At 40.9% G+C, this 11971-nt stretch overlaps 1 protein-coding gene across 2 annotated transcripts; it reads left to right on the top strand.

Annotated features, from left to right (window-relative positions):
* The first annotated feature begins 3379 nt into the window (after positions 1–3379).
* rbm8a (RNA binding motif protein 8A) lies at positions 3380–10011 on the top strand. Of its 2 annotated transcripts, none has more exons than XM_084442627.1 (6): positions 3380–3486; positions 4199–4258; positions 5702–5779; positions 6859–6995; positions 8628–8764; positions 9557–10011. In XM_084442627.1, the coding sequence occupies exons 1-6, from the start codon at positions 3420–3422 to the stop codon at positions 9603–9605; spliced, it is 528 nt and encodes a 175-aa protein (XP_084298753.1). In that variant the 5' UTR covers positions 3380–3419; the 3' UTR covers positions 9606–10011. The 2 variants fall into 2 exon arrangements, with proteins under 2 accessions (XP_084298753.1, XP_084298754.1); XM_084442628.1 differs by having other exon boundaries at positions 3392–3480.
* Positions 10012–11971: the final 1960 nt, after the last annotated feature.

Below are 11971 nucleotides of genomic sequence, written 5' to 3'. Positions count from 1 at the left end.
CCAACGCCTTTGACAGACCATAAGGCAATCTATATTAAAATCTCTCTTCTTTCTTCCCCTGATCGATCCCATTCATCTTACTGGAAGCTTAACAATTCTCTCCTTCATCATGCGATGGTACAAGCAGAAGTCAAGAATTTAATTAATCGTTTCTGGTTAAAAGCTGTAATAGAAGATACATTTTGTATTAATTGGGAGTTGATGAAATTTGAAATTGGTAAATTTTTGAGGAAGTTTAGTAGTGATCTTACCAGATCTAAGACGAGTTGGAGGTTATTTCTCTGATCGCTTCCCTCACGCAGAAATCCCCTGATGATTTATCAATGGAAGAGAGCTCTCAGCTCTTAGAACTACAGTATAAACTTGATTTAATCTACAAGAATAAAGCAGAGGGTGCCTTTGTTAGATCGAGGCAGAAATGGCTAGAGGAGGGGGAACAGAACTCGGCCTACTTCTTTAGACTAGAAAAAACTCACGCCAGCTCAAACTCAATCTCTCAACTAAAAATTAACAATGTAGTCTCAGATGATCAGAAGGACATTGCCTCTCACTGTACTGACTTCTATAAGGCTTTATATAGCAGTAAATATTGCAAGGAAAGCGCTTGTTCCTTCCTAGATTCTATTTGTTCTTCTGTTAATGCTGTTAAGCCTGAAGATCGTGTTTTTTGTGATACGCCGCTATCTTTAGAAGAAGTCGTGGTCGCGATCAACTCTCTTAAGAATAATAAGTCCCCTGGTGTAGACGGCTTAAGTGCTGAATTTTATAAGATGTTCAGTGAGCAGCTGGCCCCCTTTCTTCTAAAAATGTTTAGTGAAAGTATTAATAATGAGACTCTCCCCCCTTCTCTGACTCAAGGCCTGATAACCCTCATACCTAAACCTAGAAAATATATTTTATTACTTGATAATTGGCGTCCAATATGTCTGCTGAATAACGACTATAAATTACTTGCTTTACTTCTTGCGTGTCGCCTGAAAACTACTCTATTATTGATGAAGCTCAGTCTGGTTTTTTAAAAGATAGACATATTTCTGATAATGTGCGTTTAGTTCTTGACTTGCTTGACTACTCAGACTTAGTTACTGATGAAGGCTTTATTCTTTTCCTTGACTTTTATAAAGCCTTTGATACCATTGAGCATGATTTCATTTTTGTTTCTTTAAAGACATTTGGATTTGGCGATTTCTTCTGTAGATCTATCAGAACCCTATACACAAACAGTAATTGTTCCATTAAATTGTCAGCTGGAACTTCCCCCAGATTTAATGTAAACCGTGGTGTCAGGCAAGGCTGCCCAATTTCCTGCTATCTCTTCCTTTTGGCCACTCAACTCTTGTTCCATCATATTAAAAAAAGCAGTTTAGAAGGCCTTACAATCGCTGATAGAGAGATTGTAATTAGCCAACTGGCTGAAGATACAACTCTCTTTTTAAGGAATGCTTCTCAGGTTTCTCACGCTCTTGATATTATTAGTGTATTTTCAATGGCTTCTGGCCTTTCTCTTAATTTGAACAAATGTGAATTAATGGCTCTAAAGGACTGTAATTTACCTGACTTTTGTAATGTACCTGTAAGAGAATCTGTTGTATATTTAGGTATCACTGTAAATAAGCTTCAACATTCTAGGTGCTCTACAAATTTTTCTCCTATTATAGAAAAAACTAGAAAAAAACTAAACTTTTGGCTTCAAAGGGACCTGTCTCTTAAAGGAAGAACTCTGTTGACAAAGGCTGAAGGCATCTCGAGACTTACCTATGCTGCATTGTCACTGCATGTAGACGTCAAAACCTGTAAATCGATTGATCAGTTGCTTTTTAATTTCCTTTGGAAGAACAGAATCCACTATATCAGAAAATCTGTAGTTATGAATACTTATGACCACGGTGGTCTCAACTTCTTAGACTTCAGCACCCTAAACAACACTTTCAAAATTAATTGGCTGAAACACTTTAGAAAAAACCCAACTTCTTTGTGGAACTTCATCCCTCACTCTATCTTCTCTCGTTTCGGTGAAATAGATTTTCTTTTAAGCTGTAACTATAATATTGATAAGATTCCAGCAAAACTATCTGCCTTTCATAGGCAAGTTCTATTAGCTTGGTCCATGATCTTCAAACATAATTTCTCACCCCATAAGTATAGTATCTGGAACAACAGAGATATCCTTTTTAAGAATAAGTCTTTATTCCTTCAACATTGGTTTGACAACAACATCCTACTTGTTTCCCAACTTTTGAATTCGGACGGCTTCCTTCTCTCTTATAAAGTTCCCTGTCACTCCTAGAGAGTATGCGATGGTTTTTGATGCTATTCCGTCAGGTGCTTTAATGTTATTAAAAGGAGCCTCTCCTGTGGTACAGGTTCCTTCTATGAATCCTGCTCTATCTTCCATGGGGAAGATTTGTTTTTCACTGCTTCCTAAGAATAATAGAGCAGTTCGCTCCTTATTTCAGAGAGATACTGTTTCGATACCATCTGTTTGCTCTTACTGGAATAATTTAATCTCTGATATTTGCTGGTCTGAAGTTTGGTCTCTCCCGCATAGATTTCTACTAACCAATAAGGTTAGAGAAGTATCTTACCGTATTATTCATAAATATTATCCGACTAACTGCTATCTGAGTAAATTTGTTCCTGACATTGATGTTAACTGTTCGTTTTGTAAAGATCAACCAGAAAATGTTCTCCATTTGTTTTGGTATTGTCCCCATACAAACATGCTGTGGAAGGACCTCTCTAGATACATAATTGATCATATCTATAGCAACTTTTCACTCTTATTTGAAAATGTTTTGTTTGGCTTCATGGTCATATATTTTAACTATAAAAGTGAATTCTATATTATTAATCTTATTCTTCTCCTTGCTAAATTTCATATTCACAAATGTAAGTTCACTGGAAGAACTCCACTTTTTCTTGTGTTTATAAAAGAAGTGTCCTTGTACTTTGATTCGATTGAATTCTCCATGAACAAAAAGGCTTCCAAGTCCTTGTATCTCCGTAATGCTTTTGAGGTCTTTATGTAATGAGCTTTTCCCCTGGTGTATTGTGTTTTGTTCATGTGTATGTATGTATATGTATGTGTATGTATATATATATATATATAGTTATATTTTGTATACATTGCTTTGTATATTTCTGCATCTTTGAATAAACAAAAAAAAAAAAAAAAAAAAGGACAGCCAATAGCTGAAACCGGCCTGATGGGGAGAGTCTGGATATACCTCCATGGTCTGCCTGGATGGCCGGCACCGTAGAGGTTTTTAGCTCCAGTAGATGGCGGTAATGCAACTTTTAGGATGCCAACCGCCGAAAACCCCCATAGAAGAAGAAGAAGAAGAAGACAGCCAATAGCTACTGTCCTTACTGAGGAGTTGGTAACAGTGCACGCACTTCTTTGAAAACAGAGCGACATCATGGCGGACGTGCTGGATCTTCATGAAGCGGGAGGCGAAGATTTTCCTATGGATGAGGATGGTGATGGTAAACTTAATGAAATAATAATGTTACAGCGTATTGTTTACCAGTCCAGGAACTGTAAACTGCGTCTGTTAGTGTTTTTCGAATAGTCGACAGGCTTATAATCAGGAAATGATGTGTGCATTGTGGCGGGTTTGGGCTCAGGCTACGTCCTGGAACTGGAAATCTAGTTTAGTTCCATGATATGTTAACAAATAAGTCGCAGAAACCTCTAGACATCCTTATATTAAGTTGAACCCGTTCGGTCTAGGAAAAAGAAACCAAGAACATTGGTAACTTATTGGACAGAGTTTTATATTGATCCACGGGCTGTACCATTCCAGCTTCTAGAGTCAGCCGGGCCTTGCAGGCAGCTAGGCGTTAGCTTGTTAGCCTAGCTGACTGCTGGAAACGTTAGATGGCTATTCAAACTAGCACTAGCTGGCTAACACGCACATTCATTTTGTTTGTAAACTTAAGAGGTCGAGTGTTTGGCCAGCACACTTGTTCTTTAGCTAATACGACAATTTTGACCAACATTTGGATTACATTTCACGAATGGCATCCAATTATAGCTCAACGTGTTACCGCATCTAGCTCTTTAGCTGGCTAGTGCTACTTACCGGTATTATAGTCTTATCAAGTATGCAACGGAGGTGGTGTCGCGTTTCTCTATACTACACTTTTGTTTGTCTGTCGTCTAACTTGCGCGTCGCATCCCCCCTCCATTCCACAGAGAGCATCCACAAGTTGAAAGAGAAGGCTAAGAGGAGGAAAGGACGAGGTTTTGGTTCAGGTGAGAACATTTTATAAAACTCTTATTGTTTTAGCTAGCATTGCACACCATTTTGTCTTTGCCACTGGCTCTCTGTTACTATATATTTTGCACTGCCTTGTCTCTGCACTGTGATTTGCACTGTCCTGTCTTTGCTCTTCCCCGTCTAGTTCTTGCACCCTGTCTATTGTTGTCAATCCATCAGTGTTTTGCACCAACTGACCGGAACAAATTCCTAATACCAGGGTTTCCGTTAGAGAAAATCGGTACCGGTCAATGTGTCCGGGAAGATTAGACTTTTCCGGACAAACTGGAGAAATTCCGGTCATTATATTATAATATAATATTAGGCCTATTATAGGTGTTTGTCGCGGTGATTGGCCGTTGTGTACCTTATATATGCCATTTATTGTCTTATTTCGCATCCGTATGATTAAATGTGTGATAGGCTGTCATGATTCCATGCGCTAGGCCTATATGTAATTGCACAGCCACAAAAATAGTCACCTTTGAATTGCGACTGTAGGCTAGAACATGAATGTTTATTTCAATTGTATGAATCGGATTTGGGGAGCTAATTGGTTTGGGATTCGCGACAGTAATATGTGTTTACTAATTTCTCTTTCCAGTTTTAGCCTACCCTTTTTATCAATAAAACAGCGTCATTATAACCACGGACATCGCAGTAGGCTATGAGGATGAGGAGGACATAACTGTTCAGAAACAACTGATAGGCGGGCTGGGCTAAATAAAGAAATGCCACAATGCATGTCTAGATATATAACATTTTTATTTAAAAGTGCAAGAGATTAGGCAACATGTAGGCTTCTCGTAACATTTTAATTTAAAGCCTACGGCTGCTCTGATTGGAATTCATAGGCTAGGTCTATAGTCCAATTTCAGCCTTTTATCAGATAGGCTAAAATAGAACAAAACTCTGAAAATAAATATAGCCTACTTAAATAAAGTGTAAGAACTTACAACGTGCATAGGCTCATTTCCATTCGATATTAATAGGCCTTTCCATTTTCGCCTCAAGCTCCTTACCTCGATCAGGCTCCCTCTCGCTTGCTATGGTGGCCTGCTAGCCTATAGGCAGGTTTATCTTATGGCTGTTTTTTCATCGTATAGGCCTACTAGTCAATAGCCTACACATTAACGGAACAAAATTAATTGGCCTATTCGTTTTTTTTTATATTCAAAAGGAATCATAATATATGGAAATTTAATTTTAGCCTATTGTAGGCCTAATACAATTAGGGGGAATTATTTTGTCCGGACATTATGACCGGAGAGATTTTAATATATCGGACTTCAACAGATTTTTCCGGACAAAAACCGGTAATTACCGGCTAACGGAAACCCTGCCTAATAGATGTAAAATTCTATTTGGCAGTAAATCTGCTTCTGATAAGTGTGTCATTAGGGATGTGGTGTTCATGTTGACATTGTGTTCTCTTGCAGAGGAAGGCGCGAGGTCTAGAGTGAAAGAGGACTATGACACAGTGGAGCAGGATGGAGATGAACCAGGCCCTCAGAGATGTGAGTTGTCTGCCTAACTAGGCAGTGGGCTGGTTTAGGGCTGCTCGATTAATCGGATTTTAATCTAGATTAAGATCTGGGCTGTCAACGATCATTAAAACAAAATAATCGCCATAAAACGATTTTGCACAAATCAAGTGCACCCTACACTGCAGAGCTATACTGTGCTTGACCCCTCCCCCACCCCCCAAAGCCCCAAAACAAACACTTTAGTTCAGAGCGAGACGAGTTGTTAAGCGAGGCGTACGCATACTCCTCTCGAACAAAACACGACAAGAAGATTATGGCAGCAGAAAGAGAGCAGCTGGTGGATGAGAGAGCTAAAACCACGTCAGTCGTGTGGAAACACTATGGGTTCGCGGAGACAGATTTGGACCAAGTTGACACGGTGTATAAAATTTGCTATGCAGTCGTAGCTGCCCCTCAAAGTAGCCCTTCTCAGTCCCGTTGTCGCATTCCGCTCGCTCATGCCAGACAACTGTCCTTTGCCGGTCCATTCACTTTGCAGTCAAAATAAATTGGTGTCGGCCTATTTAGATGAGGTCAGATAAACATGAAACTTCACTTACCTAAGCAAAAGGGTCTATTTTAACAAATGCTGGGGTTTGAAGCCTCGGCGCTACCATTAAATAACTTTAGACGTGTTCTGTCATAGTGAAATTATTTTTCCGAGGTAGTCTTCTTCTGTGGTGGTGGCGGGGCTTTGAAGCTTCTTTATTTATCAGTTTTGGCACTTTTATTTATTTATCAAGGTCAAGGTTCACAATTTGTCTCCCATGGGAGAAATGTATCTAATCCAAAGAACATTGTTAAAAAGAAAATTAATAAAATTAATGAATTAATTGTTGTCAAAGTCAATGTATAATTTGATATGTTAAGAAAATGTTAAAACTTTTGATTAAAAAAAATTAATTCTATGAATAATCGTGTTAAATAATTGTGATCTCAATATCAATCAAAATAATCGTGATTAGGATTTTTGCCATAATCGAGCAGCCCTAGTCTGGTTTGCTTTTGTGGTTTTGAACAGCTTAGGGTTGTTAGGCTGTTGTTTGATGGGTGTCTTGTTTGTCTTGCAGCTGTGGAGGGCTGGATCCTGTTCGTGACCGGGGTTCACGAGGAGGCCACAGAGGAGGACATCCACGACAAGTTTGCAGAGTTTGGAGAGATCAAGAACCTTCACCTCAACCTTGACCGCAGAACGGGTTACCTCAAGGTCAGGCGCTGTCCGCATCTGGCTACACAGCGGCATATGTCTTGATCTATCTTGAATCTTGAATACGATACGATAATTTATTGTCAGCAAGCTTAAATTTGTTTTGCATCCATGGCACCTCCGTTCAAGAGTTACATACACGTGGAGGACACAAGACAGACATCAAACACATCCAGAACATTCCACAGAATACAAAACACATCCAGAACATATTCACAGAATACAAAACAAATCCAAAACATATCCACAGAATACAAAAGGCAACCAGAATATATCCACAGAATATGCCTATTAGGTGGTGTGTGAGAGGGGGTTGGAGCTAGGCTTTTCCTGGTTGTCATGGTTGTCGTGTTACTGGTGTAACTCGTTGGTGTAACTCGTTGTTCAGGCATACACTGTGTATTCACTGAGACATTACTTTAACACCGCCCACCGTTGCTTTCTGCCTCACCGTCGTTTTACCTATTTACTTATTTTCACATATCAGCGCCTCATCAAACTCAAACAAGTGTCTGATCAGCCCTTCCGCGTGTGCGCACAGCACAGAGCGGAGTCTAGAGGAATCACATTTCACTTTCAATTCACAGGAAGAGAGAGTAGGGAGAGGAAAGGTCATGGCTAGCCTAGCTAACGTTCAGCTGACCTAACCTAGTGGTTGTTGCCATTAGCTAGCTTATTCCAGCAGCCTATTCTCTTGCCTATTCTAGCAGCGTTCCATTCGTAAACAACATATTTGCGGAGGCAATCTGCCGTTGTATGCCTCCACAGCTTGCTTGCACATGCACGATCACAGTAAGGTAAGAATAAGATCAACGTTACACCTGGTCCTGTGCCTCTTTATAATCAGAATCAGAATTTGTTTATTGCCATGTCGATTTTCAACATACTAGGAATTTGCTTCGGGCATGGTGCATATTCCTAGTAGGCTATGTTGAAAAACTGCATGGCAATGAAGTAATTCTTATTATAAAGAAGCTCAAGACCGAGTGTAACGTTTATATCTAACCTTACTGTGATCGCACATTTGCAGGCAAGCCGTGGAGGCATACAACACCAAATTCAAATAGGCTACACAACAGTGCTGTTCAACGTAAAGGTCTAACGTTAAAGATTAAAGTAAGCATTCTCTTATTGTGTTGGGTTTAGTGGTCAGTGGGAAAAAATCCACACCATGACATCCCTAACTGGAGCCATCATTATTTCGCAATGTCTTCTGCAATCCTCTGCTTTACCACTTGGTGTCAGCATTAACAAAGTTATGGACTTCAGACGATGTGCCTGCTTTCCTCTCCTCACAGAACAGACATGAAGAATGGGATTACTGGTGTCACCTCGACAGATGCTCTCTTTCCCCTTAGAACTTTTCACGGCAACTTTCCAAAGCCAGAGTTGATATGAAGCCATCGTTAGAACAGCTTTTAATTGGTGTCTGTGGCACTAACCTGGGTTTTCATGCCACAGCCAAGACGGTTCTAAGCTGTTTGAGAACAAAATTAGTTCTAAATGTGTTTGCTGTGTAAACCTGTCTTAATACAGACGCGTTGTGTCTGAGGAAGCACTCTATTGATCCCCGTCTTGCAGCAGCACTCTGTCAGGACTTAAGTAGAAATGTTGAATGTGTGTTTATTGCAGGGTTACGCCCTGGTAGAGTACGAGACGTACAAGGAGGCCCAGGCGGCCATGGAGGGTCTGAACGGCCAGGACATGATGGGCCAGCCCGTCAGCGTAGACTGGGGCTTCGTCAGGGGGCCGCCCAAGGGCAAGAGAAGGTGAGTCCGTCTGAGACCAGCGCTTCTGCCGGCCTCTGTCCAGTCAGCGCTCTCACATTCACATTCTCCTCCTCACATGTATCTAGTACAATCCACAGGGAAATGTTACCACGGGCTCCGTGATGTGCTTTAATAAATTACACAGTTTACAAGGATGGATTATGTACAGGCTATAAATATGGATAATCCGGGTGGGGGGGGGGGTGTATACTGTCTATACAAATAAAGGCATGGCTGTATTATGTACTTGCTATAGCTATAAACAATCTCCCTGGGGGGGTCATGTATACATATATGGTGATTTTATACACTAGTGAGGCGAGCTCTTAATGTATCAGTTCTTACAGTATGACTGTGGATCTGGAAGGACGGGTTTGCTCATGATTTTTTTCTCTAGCTCCACTAACATAGAGGACTTGGTGTCACATGAGGTGATTGATTGACTTGATTGAGCAGAGCGTTAAAACAAGTTACATCTCAAACCACACAGTACTTTATTATTAAAACACTTCTGCCAAGGATATAAACACAAAAAAAACCTAATGGTTTATTTCCATTGTGGCCCTCTGGCAAGTAAGAATCTAAACAACCCTGTCAGCATTGAGCATAGTAGCAACTATCTACAATGTAATAAAAAGAAAGAGCCTATCATAGGGGCTTGACCTTTACCCTCCTACTAAAAACACTGTATAACACACTATAAGAGACATACTAAACACAAACAATGTGTCCAGCCGTGTGCCTGTGTGTTTGGTTGTGTTGAGCCTGATCCCTGACCTCTGGTCCTGACAGGGGTGGCGGGCGGCGGCGCAGCCGGAGTCCAGACAGGAGGCGGCGCTGATCTTCTGGTCTCCAGCCTCCTGCTGGCCAGAAGACGCCGCTGGTCACTTCCACAGCCAGCTGTGTGATCACTCACTCTCCCCGAAGCGTAGTCATTTTAGTGCGTTTGAGCTCCGTATCTTCATACATCTCACCGATAGCCTAGATAATGGCGTCTTTGTTGTTGAAACAAACCCTGGTAGCAGAGTGAAGTTTGGTCGCTGTGCTAGCGGAATTACACGTCACTTTTTCGTTTATATGGATAAATATACAGCTATACAGCTTCCGGTGGTTGTTATTTTTACTCATTAATCCCTCTGAATTGTGGTTATGTTCTAGGCATATTATTTTATGCTACTGGGATGTTTTTTTGGGTGTTTTTTCAGTAAACCTATTGTGTGAGAAAATAAAAATAATTTTTAAATGTATTCTTTGTTGGTGACTTATTGCATTTGACTTTTAAGTTTATTAACAAGTTATAGCAAAAACTTTGGTTCAGAAATTGTGCTCATTCATATCACTCACAAAAAATCATTGGCACTTGCAGAAAAACTGAAAGTGTCGTAAATGTTGACATCATCCCAGATGACCTCACCGAATAGTTCCCGCCCCGTCCGGTATGTCAACTCTGCAACAGCTGTCACTCACAACTCAAAGCTGCACACCCATAGGCTCCTCGGGTAGGTTCCTGCCTCCGTAGCTCTCTTCGGCCAATCGGCGATAAATGTTTTCAACTCTCCCTTCCTCATTGGGTGTCTGCTTAATTTGGTCGTGTCAGTCAATAATACTAGTGTGATCATTGGTGCTTTGGCTCGTCCGTCAACAACAGTCTCCCCTGTGATTGGCTGGCCGTAAAATTTGTCAACCTCAGCAGGGCGGACTCTAGAGCGCCTTGGTTGACATTGTTGTTGTTGTAAGTGCTGAAATTACTTTGTCGTTGGGTCCTGTTTTGGATTTATTCTTCTAAAGCGCAACCCCAGGAAACCCCAAAAGTTAGATGCAGCAAGTCTCAAAAACGTTGAGGTTTCTGTAGAGTTTGTGTAAACTGGATGACCATTATGGGACGATGAGAGAGATCTGCGAGGCCGCTGAAGGTAAGCACACAAGGGCTCTGATCCTCTACGAAGTGTAACGTTAGCCTAGCTATCCCTGAGCTAGCCAGCTAAGTTAAAACACATTTGTTTAACTAGAACCGGGCGGTCCACTCATATCTGCGCCTCCAGATAACGTTATCAAAACATAATTGGCATAATGGTGTACTTAACTTTAAAAGTTGAGCACCAGTTGGATTGCCATGATCTTAATGCCTGGGAAAACCAATGCCTTGATATAACGTTGGTTAGGCAAGCTGACGTTATGTCGTTTTGTTTTGTGTATGGCACATATCAATATTTGGTCCCACCGGCATGTTCTCATTCATAGATTTAATAATATAGGGGGTGCTATTCGAATGGACTCTGGATAAAATGCCAGTTCAAAGAAATAGCTATTTGAAATACGGAGCCCCGCCTAGAGATTCAACACTAGGGAAAGGAGGCAAATTTACCATGATAATATTGCAATTCTAAATGGAAAGAGAGTTGTGTGTAAGCCATGTTTATCACACAAGGGAGAGGCGTTGTTGTTTTCTGCCCAGTTGTGTGACTTAGGAGCCCAGTTCTTATCAGTGTCCTCTTTAAGAAGGAATGCACGTAACTTATAGTGCAGCGCAGGGCAGCCCGGGTCATCCAAACGAGATACCCTATTAGCTAGCTAGCTTAGAACAACGTTTTGGGCTAGTAACTAGCTGATAATCAGGTTCACTAGCTAGCCAGCTAACTAGCTTCAGATATTGGTAGACATGTCTGGTAATCAGTTTAAGGACTATGTAAGTTGATTTTCAATAGATGACAAACAGTAAGTGGAAATGTAGATTGCAGGCTATGCGTTGCGGGTATTAGCTAGCTGGCTAACCAGTGCTAGTTAGAGCTAGAATAGATACCAAGCTAGATGGATGGCTGTTACACAACTATTAGTGGTGACGTTAGTATAGCTAACGTGAGTTAAACAGACAGTTCACTAGCTATCATTCATTTGGGATCAATCATCATTATTTTACAAATGTATACAGCTAAGTTAGCTGTAACAATGCCATTGTGCATGCTGTGTAGTTCTTTCTTGACGTGACAGATTGATAGACCCTGGTGACACCTGAGTTAACAGTTCGACAGCACTTAGTGGTTGGATAGCGAGGCTTATAATGAAGTGTTAAACTAGGGCTGGCCCATCATGTCATAGCCAACACCACTACAATGAGAGGGTAGCGTTACACCCTGGCTTAAATTATTCAGATTTTTTTTTTTTTTTTTACCTGGTCCTTTGTTTGTTGGGAGTCCAGTGTAGGCAGCC

The sequence above is a fragment of the Borostomias antarcticus genome, assembly GCF_949987555.1.
Source record: "Borostomias antarcticus genome assembly, chromosome: 8".
Classification (NCBI taxonomy): Eukaryota; Metazoa; Chordata; class Actinopteri; order Stomiiformes; family Stomiidae; genus Borostomias; species Borostomias antarcticus.
The sequence above is the reverse complement of the archived record's forward strand: the minus strand, read 5'-3'. Positions and strand labels throughout refer to the sequence as shown.

Excerpts from the sequence above, each read along its gene's own strand:
- rbm8a (XM_084442627.1), top strand. The coding sequence starts at position 3,420 with ATGGCGGACGTGCTGGATCTTCATGAAGCGGGAGGCGAAGATTTTCCT. Across the intron at positions 4,259-5,701 it reads AGGACGAGGTTTTGGTTCAG|AGGAAGGCGCGAGGTCTAGA; the intron begins GTGAGAACATTT and ends GTTCTCTTGCAG. Across the intron at positions 8,765-9,556 it reads CCGCCCAAGGGCAAGAGAAG|GGGTGGCGGGCGGCGGCGCA; the intron begins GTGAGTCCGTCT and ends TGGTCCTGACAG.